This window comes from Poecilia reticulata, linkage group LG9 (assembly GCF_000633615.1).
Source record: "Poecilia reticulata strain Guanapo linkage group LG9, Guppy_female_1.0+MT, whole genome shotgun sequence".
Classification (NCBI taxonomy): Eukaryota; Metazoa; Chordata; class Actinopteri; order Cyprinodontiformes; family Poeciliidae; genus Poecilia; species Poecilia reticulata.
The window spans coordinates 8,293,387-8,306,200 of NC_024339.1; the positions used below are offsets into that span (position 1 = coordinate 8,293,387).

At 39.4% G+C, this 12,814-nt stretch overlaps 1 protein-coding gene across 4 annotated transcripts in view; it reads right to left on the reverse strand.

The window, feature by feature from the left end:
• The window catches only part of ncor2 (nuclear receptor corepressor 2), a 115,859-nt gene that overhangs the window by 87,433 nt on the left and 15,612 nt on the right, over positions 1 to 12,814 (reverse strand). For all 4 annotated transcript variants that reach the window (XM_017306696.1, XM_017306695.1, XM_008417496.1 and 1 more), the window contains exon 2: positions 131 to 326. In XM_017306696.1, the coding sequence (XP_017162185.1) occupies positions 131 to 235 (105 nt within the window). In that variant the 5' untranslated portion in view covers positions 236 to 326. The remainder of the gene's footprint in view (positions 1 to 130; positions 327 to 12,814) is intronic.

Here is a 12,814-nt window from a genome sequence, read left to right on the forward strand (position 1 = left end):
AGAGAGAGAGAGAGAGAGAGAGAGAGAGAGAGAGAGAGAGAGAGAGAGAGAGACAGAGAGAGAGAGAGAGAGAGAGAGAGCTGCTCTACAACTGTTTCCAACTGCTGGAGGTGGGTGAAAAGCCCCTTACCGTGTGTGGCCGCTGCAGCTGCAGGGACAGCGTGGCAGGGTTGTGCAGGTGCCGTGAGTCCACAGTTCTCCGGCCTGGCGGCACAGACTGGGGATGAGAGGACATGCTGGCACCGCCGCTTCCTCTACAAGCAGGGAGAAGGTGAGGCTGTCAAGAAAGTGCCATGCATTATGGGCCGTATCTTTTAGCCTGCAACCTGTGGTGAGAAGGACAAAAAAAACAGAATTGAGAAACCAGAAGAAGTCTCAGATAAAACATTGTGGACAATAACATGAAAGGAATAAAGCTATTAAACTTTCTGTTGAAGTTGAGCAAGATCTTAGTGCGACCTGGCAAGTACCAGCTGACCACCTTGAGGGTTAAGTGTGCGTGACTATCTACACCGAATATCAGAGAATCATCGGCTTCCTACCACAGCTGCTTCCCCCTTCCACCACTTCGAAGATAGAGGACTAAGTCCCTGCACCTGCTACGCTCAGCCCCTCCGCTACTGCCCGATGAATGGCCCACTGTCCTGAAACTGCACTCACATGCAAAGATCACTTGGGTCACCCAGATACCGTGCAAAAATATAGACAGCAATCAGAGGAAATAAAAAAAAACAAAAAAACTCCTGGTAGATAAGAGACATGCACTGAATAAAGAAAAAGCTACTTTTTTTTTTTTTTTTGCTACACATTATCTAAACCACTGAACCAAGCTGAATGCACACATCAAGCAGTGTGCAAGATAAACATCCAGGCTCTGACCTTTAACACATTCAGAACTACATGCTTAAGAAAAGGTGCATTAGTGAGAAGGATCTCAGTGGCAAAACTTAAAAAGACTAAAACGTATGATTTTACTGTGTCAAGCACACAATGTAGGTGATTGCATCTCACAAAGGTTGCACCTACGTGATTCTGCCGAGATGCAGAAAAAGGTCCTTACAAAGTGTGCAGACTTAAAAAAAGAGAGATACCGTGTAACAAAGATGTACATGTGATGGAAAAACATCAAAGCTCTCTTAGTAAATTTGGAAAAAACAAAAAAATCAACTAAATTGTCAATGCGAGAAATTGTAATTGTTTTCTAAACGTGTAAACTCTTATTGACTGTAGGTTTGTAGTTCATGCGCCTGTCTGTGTTCCCTACAAATTCACATTTAGCTACACAATATATTGCTAACAAATATACCCTCAAGGCAATAGTCACTGTGTATTATTATTTCAATGGTGTCTTCGCTGCAGTAGACGCAAACACAAACATTGATTACAATAATAGATCTACCGACCAGCTGCAGACCTAACATGTATTCAGTGATTTAACCCATACAGAAGGAAGGTATCTAAAAACACATGTATTCCATGAACTAATTTGCACTCACACACAAAACGACAGCAGTGAACTAATTGCCTTAACTTGTCGTCTTCACAAACAATCTCCACTCTTGTAACACTGAACAATATGTTTGTACGTTCAACCAGATATCCAGTTTCTAAATGCCTTTTGGCTTTTGACTAAAACTGAAACAAGATGCATGCAAATATCAGGAAACTTGATTTATGTCCATATTTCAATGTCTGTAGTTGCAACACTTATAAGGTTAATAGAAACTCAAGGAGAAATCAGCTGGTGGCAGTATTCAGCAGATTGTCTGTTTCCGACTGGTGACCAGACCTTTTGACACTCTAAATTTCAACCTTTTTTATCGATAAATGTACTAAATATTAACAGGTCGAGATAGCTATTCAATGTGGAAGTTGTTGAGCAGCATTTTCTATGATATAATTAGATACGTCTGTGGTTAATTCAGGCTGCGTGACGGTGAGAGAGAGACATTTTCAAGCGGTAGCAAAAAGGCTGTATTGAAAGTTGCCTGAATTTTCTCCTTCTCAACTGCCAACCTATGTCAGCTATGCTGGATTGAGAAATGTTGGCAGGAAAGTTGGACGTTAGTTGTATCGTTTATCATGATAAATTTCTTTTAAGAATTTTGATTCTTCGCTATCACAATAAATGTAAATTGATGTTTGAACCACCCCCAAAACTGTCTGTATTATTGAGACAGTTAGTTTTACTATTGTCTCCACTCTTTCTTTATTGAGGATATCAATAAACAACAATACATTTTACAGTATTATTAAATGCAGTTACTGTGAGCAGTTTTGCAATACAAATCACAGTTTATGTGACTGGTGTCCTAAAGAAGCGCATTACAAGCCAGTATGTTTTTCAAGAGCAGCTCTGTGTTTGTGGTGCAATGATTGGTATGACAACATGTAGTCACAGTGATATAATTGCCTACAAAAGCAGTAATAAATAGCTCATATTATCACTTTTATCATTATCACAATAGTACCACAGAATGTATAATAAGTCCATATCGCTCACCCCTAATTGGCAGCCATTCAAAAATGTCGGAGTTAAGATAATAACATTCCACAAGCTGTTTCACATAGACCGTTTAAGTAACGCTAGCTATGCTAATCCCTCTTGCTAGTAAAAATGCCACCTCCAAATACATTTTCACTGTTTTAAAATACAATATTAGTCAAACGTGCTGCACTAAAGTGAGCTGCTTCCACTTCAAATATTACATTGGACACAACCATTTTTAACAGTGTTCTTAAATCCCCTAGTGTTTTCTAAAGAGAAACTAACATAGTGCAAAAAGAAATGAATGTTGTCCATTCAAAGCCTTAGAAAAAGAATTAAAATCATTAACAACATTCTGTTTGGTATGTCTGTGTAGGTAAATCAGGTTAGATAGTATGATTTTACTGTGTAGAAGTCTTGCACATTACATCATCCCTATTATCTCAAAATGGAGTTATATAGTGATGGTGCTGCAGTGAATATTTCAAGAAAAAAATCCTTACAATGTTTTCAGGTTTAAGAAAATACACAAGAATTTAAAATAAACGGAAGGAGAGTCGTTGTGCAGAGCGCACAAAAAGATTTAATTCATAGCTAGCTCTCAAAACAAAATTAAAAAAAAGAACCTATAAAAAATGTTGAAATATGTAAAGAACTGAACTGAACTGCTGAACTTAAATTCAGCAATGTGAATCAACATTTTAGACAGAATAAACCAGATACTGAATCCTATTTGTCCTTCATCCAACAGCTATTATTTTTGCTAGCATAAGTAAAACGTTTGTCCCTGCTCTACAGTTTCAAATTACCATCTATATTCTGTAATATAAGGAATTTCAAACCATTATTAACCTAATTGAACAATTTATTCCAATATACCCAATTTTCAGAGCAGGAGACCGGTCACCTTTCTATAGCGTAGTCCAACCGTACTTCCTGAAAATCACTGATACATCCTGCCACTGAACATTTCACGCTTTAAGAAATCTTCATGCTTTGCTTTTGCATCTTCCCTGAATAGAAACAATATGTGCTCAATAATAGGGATCAGATACCCTGAGTAATGGTTTTAAAAACTTCAATAAACTGAAGATAATTTCAACTCTAGGCAACCTTTAAAACAAATGTTCTTTGGGTTCATTTTCACTAACAGCACAATCTTCAGAGTCGTCCAGCTTGTGGCCGTGACGCTCTCAAGCAGACATACATGCATGTAGTAGTACTACCAGGCTGACTAAGGCTTGTGACGTGTCCCTGCCGCTCTTGCCAACAAAGAAATAAGGACTCCTGCCATTTCTTTCAGCCTCTGACGAGTGACGCCTCGCTCCCTCTTCAGGTTTCGTTGCCATGCGAGGCGCACAACAGGAGGCAGAGTGACAGAAATATGGACCAAAAGACTAACTCCCTGAAGTCTTGACAGCACAGTCAAGTGTTCTGAGTGGACTGCAATTTTGCCCAGTGACAGAAAAGCTGCCACTCCCAACTCAGCCTTCACTGCCTTGCTAGATGACTATTTCAACCCAGGGCACTATAAAACCGACATTATTCTACGCAGACTAAAACCAAAAAGTATTCTCACGCCTGTGTTTTTCAAATCATGAAACTAAAGGTGTCGCTGCAACTCTATGCTCAACATGGCCTCTACAACCACGTTTGACATAGCACAGAGAAAACAAGAAGGTTCTGAATTTTCTGGTTGCTGCAGAAGCTTCCTACAAAACAATCAACACCCAGATAGAGGTTCATCGATTTCAGCTTTTTCACAATGGCACACAACTACTGGCCTCTCTTTGACCTACTTGACAATTTGCCCCTTAGCCACGAGAAATCCAATCTTTTTGCAACTAGTTAATGCACCACAGCCAGGCAGTAGTAGCATGAGGTAACACCAAAACTCCTCAGTGTGGAAGTTGCTGCCGAGAGAAGAGGATTCAATGCAATTCATCATCTGTTCCATAAAAAAGCAAATCAAAGACTGAGACCCAGAAATTTATTTTGAGAGAAACCGTATTTCCGAAGAGATGTTGAAACTTTATCTGTGGTTCAATCAGGATGCAGGAGAGTGAGACCCTAAAGGAGATAACAGTAAGGCTAAACGGAGTGCAGCAAATCTGCCAATTTAGATGTTGCGGTATTCTTCTACTTCAGGGTAAGACGACGACTTGCTCCAGGCTAAAGCATGTCAGACAAAACCTGTTAAATCTGTCAGCTATGTGAAGAAGCAGTTGCTGAGAAACGCCGAGTCACTATGAAACGGTTTCACCTTCTAAACAGCGTTGCTGTTTGCAGACATTCTACTTTCTAGGCAGGCACACAAGGGAGATCACTGTTGGGTTCGAAAGAGTGCCAGCATGGCCGCTATGAGAAGAATGCATCGTTCTTCTCCATGACAACAGACAAATGGAGCATAATGGAGGCCTGTCACAATAACTTTTGATGGACGATAAATTATTTCGAGAAACGGTAATATTATGAAGACCCTTTTCAAGTGATATGTCAATAATGGCATAATAATGCAAGTTCACACTCAAAGACCAGTAAGTTGTAAAGAACACTCCAAACTGAAAATGGAAGATATCTTCAATAGCCTAAATAAAATATAACAAAAAACAATAAATAAAATTAAACTAAAGTATTTTCAGCCACAACCATCAACAAAATTGATTATGATGTCTCTAAACAAAATTGCCATTCAGTAGCTCATTTTAATTTATCATGAGATTAATTGATTGCTTAATGCTTAGTATAATGTGACCCACAAACATTACTCCCATTTTAGGCGACAGGTTTTGCATTTTGCAGCAGACAAATTCAAATATTCTTTGCTAGAATAATTTTCATATTTGAATTTTCAAAAACCTCCGAGGATTTTTCCCCCTCCCCCCACGATTCTGCATGAGACATCCTTCATGTTGATTAAGTTGGGTGAGAAACCTCAAACCCAATCAGTACTGTGTGCTTTGGCTGCCGGTTTGCTGATGTAATATGGACTTTGTGGGGATCCTGGACTTGGATAAGAACATGCCCTCTTCAGAACAGTTTGATCACTGGTTTCCAAGGCTGAGAGGTCTCCCCCATTTGGGTTTGTCCAGTTTTCTTCATTACTGCCATTCTGAAGAAAAAGGTTGTTTTCCATTCCACTTTGAACAAAATTATACCAAACATCCTCTCCCTGCTGCTGATGGACCGTGTCAGCCTACACACGGCTCACAGCATCAGCACTTGCATTGAAGAGTATCCAGTATCAACGCTGGGTTAATACTGGCACACGCTGCCAGCGGGTGACCCTTGGACACCGCTGGCAGTCAACTCGCTGAAAATTCAAATATCCAGGCGTTTCAATTACTGAGTCCAGAGAGATTCAATGCCACTGATATTATTGAATGGACTCCCTGCTTTCTACTATTCCCCATGCTTTGATAGCCAAATAGATCATCAGAAGAGATGAGGACTTTTCCATGGGAGGTTGAGAAAATTTTTTTTTTGAAAACTCTTAAGAGTCTGAACTGGTTGAGTAAGTAGCCGATAGTTCATTCATTTTTCTTGCCAAAGGCTTTTTAAACAATGGAAGCAAATTATCCATTTTTGTGGCTTGTTATTCTCGGTTTGGGCTTATGGAACTCGTCAGTCAATACATGCTAATATGAATTAGTTTCATATTAATAAATCGATTCAAGCAGTAAATTTGAGTGGTTTCTCCTTAGAGGTTGAGCAATGTGTTCTTATCTCTGATAAACATTGAAGTGTTGAGAAATAGATCCACTCATTGCTTTACATGTAGGAAGGAAAGGAAAAGTGAACGGTGAAGAACAACCAAAGATAGAAATGCAGTAAAAATGTTCCTATCAACTTGCCTAATCTAATAGCAGTTCATATTCAAAGTACGTAAACTGCAATAATGGAGAAGGGGAAAAAAAGGGGTATTTATTAGTGGATTACTCAATTCAAAGACCCATTTAACATTTTAAAAACGAATCTCTAGAAAAATGCTGATCTTTTCTTATTTATTTTTATGTACTAATGCAAGGTCAGCAACTTCCACAGTAGGTCAGAGTTCCTCACAGTGATTTCTTTTAAAGTTTCCCAACTAAGACACACTGAATAATACCCTCTACAAGATGTTTTTATAGTGCAAGATCAGATAAGATGCAAAGGTTAGGGTGCAAATGTGCAAGTTGCCATTGTCTCAGCCTAACTTAGTTTTTTTGTTGTTGTTTTTTTTGGGGGGGGAGGGGTGTTGAGGCACAAAGAGGGGCTCTATATGCCCTTCCTTCCTGCTCAACTGTCACAGACACAAAGTGTCACTTGATTGCCGTTACGCAAAGAGCTCCATTACGAAAGGCTGAACATGGTTCTGGCTTTAAGACACAGAGGAGCTCTGTAAACATGGGCTCGTAGAGGCCGCGAGACAGGAGAAACACTACTCAAAGTCTCACACAGACTAAAGAAAGAGAACATCCTTTGTGCTTAGTCTAAACTCGGCTTCAAATATTTTGGGAAACGCTTACGCTTCTTTAGAGCCTCTCAGAGCTGAGAAAGTAAAAAAAAAAAAAAAGCAGGATATGCTGATGCAAAAAGCATCATTTCTAGAGGGAAAAACAAAATAAAGAAAAAGTGAGGAGCAAAAAAAAAAAAATAGAAAGAAAAGAAAAGGAAAATCTGTGTCAAAAGCTGCTCTTTGATGACAATCCAGTTCAGAGAAGTTCCCTAAAGGAAGAAAACAAGCCCTAATGCAGTCACAAGATCTACACAAGACCGAAGGATGGAAAACTGAGACACAATGAGAGAAATTTGACATCCACTTTGAGGTGGAATGGGACCTTCCAGACAAGAGGCTAAACACATGCACTGGCACTGCTACAGACACCCACAGGCAAGTCGATGGCTCCCAGCCAGCACAGCGAATGAACCCAGTCACCTCACTCCGCTGCTCTGCTCTCTTCTCTTCCACATAGCGGAGGGCCTCAGCCTTCAGCGGTGCGAGCCAATATTTCATCCGCTTACCTCCCCACCCCCTCTGTACGCCCCGCCACCCTCCCGCTCCATTTTAGGAATGGCTGTGGAAATACTAGCACGGAGCACACAGACAGCTTCCAGCCTGCCAAGAAGAGCAGGAGGCAGACTTCAAACAACAGTTTAATTCCACTGACATAAACACTAAATCAAATCTCCGTCTAGAGCGACCTGGTAGCTTCGCAGCTCTAAAAGCTGCACCTCAAAAAGCTGCACCTCAGAAAACGTTTGTTTTTTTGTTTTTGTTTTTAAAACAAAGTCCAATATCTAGAAATATGATCTTGTTGAACATAAATTACCTTCAAAACGGGTTTCAACGCTCTTTGGGATTTTCAGTTCGCCTGCTACGATAGCTCCAGTTCAAATTGAATCGTCAATAAAGTGTCAGTCACGAAAGACTGCTTTAAAGCAAACAAGTTAGCCTGGTGATTATGCGATTTTCCTTGTTACCACTAAAGTGATGGATGGTATACGAGACATTTATGCAGTGGTCGTGAACACTGGCATAAAGAGTTGGAACTGCAAAACATGGCCCGGCAGTATTAGTCATACCTCTGTGTGTGTAAAGTAATATTATTTCAGAAAAACCTGACGACTTTAATCTGCACTTGTATAACTGGCCTAAATCCATGGACTGCAGAAGACTGTAGGCTGCATTCTTTGAATTTTGTCACGTCATTCATTTCACACCTTTGTTTTTTTTTTTTTTTTTTTTTTAAATCTGTGTTGTTCCATTTTTGCCAAACATTTTCCATGTATTGTTCTTGCCTTTTGCAGTCCTGTAAATGAGATGCCAGAAAAGGTTTTCTCTGCCTGTATGAGTGATGCGTTACTCCGCTTTTCCCACCTTTGCCTCGCTTACAAGAAAAATAACTTTAGTTTGGAAACATTTCCTATGACAAAAAATAAATAAAAATAAAAATTGCTTTTCTTGTACGGAATGTAAAGCAACAATTCTGCCCCTCCCCCACTTGTTTCAGCACACTGGAGAAAAACACATCTAGGGGTTTAGAAATACTTCTGCTGCCACTAATAGTTTTGAAGGGGGAGTATTACGCAGAGAGAAAACTCGTCAGAGCAACAGAGTGTTTTGTCTAATTGCACAAATTAAAATCCAACTCCTTGTATTCCGATTTGTCATTTTTCCCTCACTTGCCTCGTAAATGTCGCTGTCGCCATCACCAAGCGTATTAAACATTTGTTCGTCCATGTTGCTGACTACAGATGAAAAGTCGCTGACAGATGCAGGCGTGCTAACGAAAGCTAATGCAGCAGTTTTAGGTCTGAGGCTGTCGGCTGTGCGCTCTTTAGCCTTAAGAAAAATCTTGTGGTGAACCAGGTTCTTTCTCAAGCCAGATGCGTTTTCTCCGCCGCCACTGAACTTCGCGTCGCAAATATTGCAACGGGCATAATCTGCATCGCATTTTGAAAAGTGGAGCCATAACTTTGAGCGTTTTCCATCGGCCATGCTTACTTTGTTTACTGAACTAGCGGCTGCTAATGTCATTACGCTCTTGCGTGTGCTACGTTGCATTCAGGACAAGCATGGAAAATCCCCCGTTCTTCCTCCATACTGTCACAATGATGTACTTATAAAAGTACTGACCTTATTCGGTTCCCCATTAACTGCAGGCTGGTCTACCTGAGCAGACAGCCCGACTAATTAATCAAGTAATATCAGTTAGTAATAATCATATCACTCTATATAAAGTTGAATAAAGACATTTTGTTTTTTAGGGCATTTTTATTACTATAATAAAAATGCCATTTTAGCTGCAGCATAAACAATTGCTTTTCTGTCCCAAAAGCCATTAGATCATGCTTAACATTTTTATTCTCTTGCATAAATCCTTTGACCCCCCGAAACCATTTCAACTTTCTCAAGATTATTACACGCCAAGTCTTGCGGTCATTCATGCTTCCCATTGCGTGCGTAAAGCCAAACTATTTAGCACACAATGATCTGTCAGATTTTTCTTACAAGCAAAAAAATTTTCCCACATTACTACACATCCATCTTCAATGAGTGCATTGAAGATTGATATTACAACCCTGGCAGAAATAGATGAAGTCAAAACTTTGACAATGCGTAGCCAGTAGTTTTTTTTTTTTTACTTTGTTGCAAAAGAGAGGGGAAAAAAGAGAAAAAGAAACAGGTGTGACAATGAATCACCATGCATGGAATCAGCCTGTAATTTGCATTTCTAAAACAAATACATGTAAAAGTCAAATGATGAAGATGAATGAAGACATAAAGGTCTCAGGAAAGAAATCTGAACACAATATGGAGAATAAAAGAAATGAAAGACAATGGGCAGAAAAAGGGAAAGACATAACTGAAAATACAAATAGGGTGGAGGCAAGATTTACAGACTGACAAAAAGTCAAACATCAAACATTATCAAAACCCTAAACATAAAAAGTTAAGAGTGCTAAGTGTAGATGGTAGATGCCTGGAAGAAAGGAATTTTCAAAAATCAATCTTGAATATGAATTGGCAAAAAAGAACAAAAAGACATAAATGTCGACAGTTATTGATTATCTGAAGCCAACACCTCAGATCAGCACAGAAAGCTGGAAAGTATACACCTGTCATTCTTTCAGGTCAAAGTTTGATGATGAAGTCTCGGAGTGATGATGAAAATTTTCCAGAGTAGTACAACTTTTGACAATTAAAGAAAATATTTACCACTTCCAGGGCAAATGTATGACTCACTTCAAATCCCTGCAGACAGATGCCAAACACAGCTCTTTAAAAAAAAAAACATGTTAAAATGTTAAAGTTACCTAAAACTTATGATTTCTACCAGTAAGCTGACCACAGTAGCTGTGTTTAATCATATCTCTGATTCTGCTCATTTCTACTGATGTTCTCATGTTGTGAAAAGTACCAACACTAAGTTTTTGGGGGGTTTCCAGTCATCTTTAGAGAGACTTTTCTAGTTACCACGATAACAAAATGTTTTTTGATAAATTCCCCTTACGACATCCGGCCAACAGCTGGAGCTAAATTCAACTGAAACTGTATGGTGCAGATTAAAAAGATAGTTTAATATCTTCTAACCTGATCTATCAATCGCTGCACCAGGATGTTAGAAGCTGATTGGTGAATACTGTGTTGCTCATAATCCAAAAACAAATTCTTCAATAGGATTTCTTTTTTTTATATTATTAAATCTTCACATTACATCCACCCACATGTGCAGGTTAATCCGGTTTCCTAGATGTATAATCCATAACGACTGCTGCGTTATATATAAAACAGACTTCCAGAAAACTGGAAATCCTTCCCCATTTTCAAACCGTCACAGGGTCTATTTTTTGCTTTACTTCTCAGTCAAACTGTCACATTGTTCTCTGTTACAAGTTGTACCCCCAAAGATTAGACTTGATATCCCTCCTAAGGACGAACATTAGATGTGAAAAAGGGAAGAATTATGAAGTGATTGAAGTGAAATGGGCTACAAGATTCAGGAGCATAAAAAAAATAAAAGGAAAAAAGATTTGAGGAGAAACATTTGAAGTTTATAAAGCGGTGCCCTAGAGAGCAGAGCTCATGAGCGGAGGGGGCTTCCAGGAATCAGCCCAGGAATGTGGCACCCTGTCAGGTCTCGTAAGGATTTATCTCCCTGGAGCCTCATTACAGAAGGGCCCTGGCAAAGGAGGCTCAGGCTCGCTTACCCTTTTCTTTTACTCAGCCCAGAGCTCAGCAGATAAACAGTCACAGGCATTAAACATGCATAACCACTTGTTAACGGACTTGATTTTTAATACTTTCAGAAAAACACTTTCTCTTTTTTCCTCCTTTAGCCATAAAAAGATAAGGGTCCTGTTTTCCATCACATTGAAAAAGTAAACACTTGTCTGCTCTCACCCAAAGATCTTATCAGGATAAAGGAAGGAGAAAAAATAGATTCATATATTACAGCTTGTACAGTTTCAGCACACCTGATTTCAATTCATCAAATTGATTAACACTAAAGGTGCACCGACTGCAGTTTTCTGGCCGATCGCCGATTACTGATCTTTTAATTCCGATCGAAACCAAATTTTTTTGACTGAAATGTTGCTCAATGTAGCAAGAAAATTGTTGAGTTGGCAACAGTGAGGTCACTATTTTTAATTATAAATGTGCAGACATAACTTGGAGGGCCGGTCTGTCAATGTCAAGAAAAATCAAAGTGCTGGGGACTTTTTCGCCAGTAGACAGTTTCAGCTGGTCTGATGAGCAGCAGGTTTCCACAAACGACGTTTTCTTTTTACAAATTAGTCAATTAGGCATATTCAATTTACTGGTACCAAAGTTCAAAAGGCTCTAAAGGGGAAAAAAATAAAAACATTTCCTTTAAACAGTCGTAATTAAATACTTTTGATGATAGGGGGAGTTGAGTGCCCAGAGTTTTACTGGAGCACATTTCACAACCCCTGTCCCAAACTCCTAACATTTATTGCTGCACACCACCAGCCAGCTGACTGAAAGAAAACCTCTGTGTGTTTCCTTTGTTCAGAAAAAAAGGAAAAAACATCTGGTTGGATACATTTCTATTCACAAACACTTACAAACTAAAAGAGCATCTGCCATCATTCCTGTTGACACAACGTTGTTTTAAAAGCTTATGTTATTCTACAAACACCAGAATAAAGTTTGCTATTCTGTAAAATGAGTGTTTGAAAGCTAGTTTCAAAATGAGTGGATGATTAGTCTACCTTGTGCAAGACAATAACTTCAATAGCTCATCAAAAAACAGAAAATATTAATAGCATAAAAGGCTGAACTAAAAACTCAAAAAGGCAGGGACAGAGAAATTTTTAAAAACTTTTATAACATTTTTCCTATCCATCCATCCATTTTCTGCCACTGATCCGGGGTCGGGTCGCGGGGGCAGCAGCTTCAGAAAGGAGGCCCAGACTTCCCTCTCCCCAGCCACTTCTTCCAGCTCCTCCCGGGGAACCCAAAGGCGTTCCCAGGGCAGCCGAGAGACAGTCCCTCCAGCGTGTCCTGGGTCTTCCCCGAGGCCTCCTCCCGGCGGGACGTGCCCGGAACACCTCACCAGGGAGGCGTCCAGGAGGCATCCTGGCCAAATGCCCGAGCCACCTCAACTGGCTCCTCTCGAGAAAATTTTGAAAAGAAAATTTTTCCTAGTTGTATTTAAATGCATTTACATTCATAAATTGTACTGTAATTAGGGTATATACATCAGTATATAAACAGGGCGCATCAATAGTGTCAAATATGTAAAAAAAAAAAAAAAAAAAAAAACAAACATTAAGTTCTGTAAATCATAAGCGTATTCAACATCTAGCTAATATTAA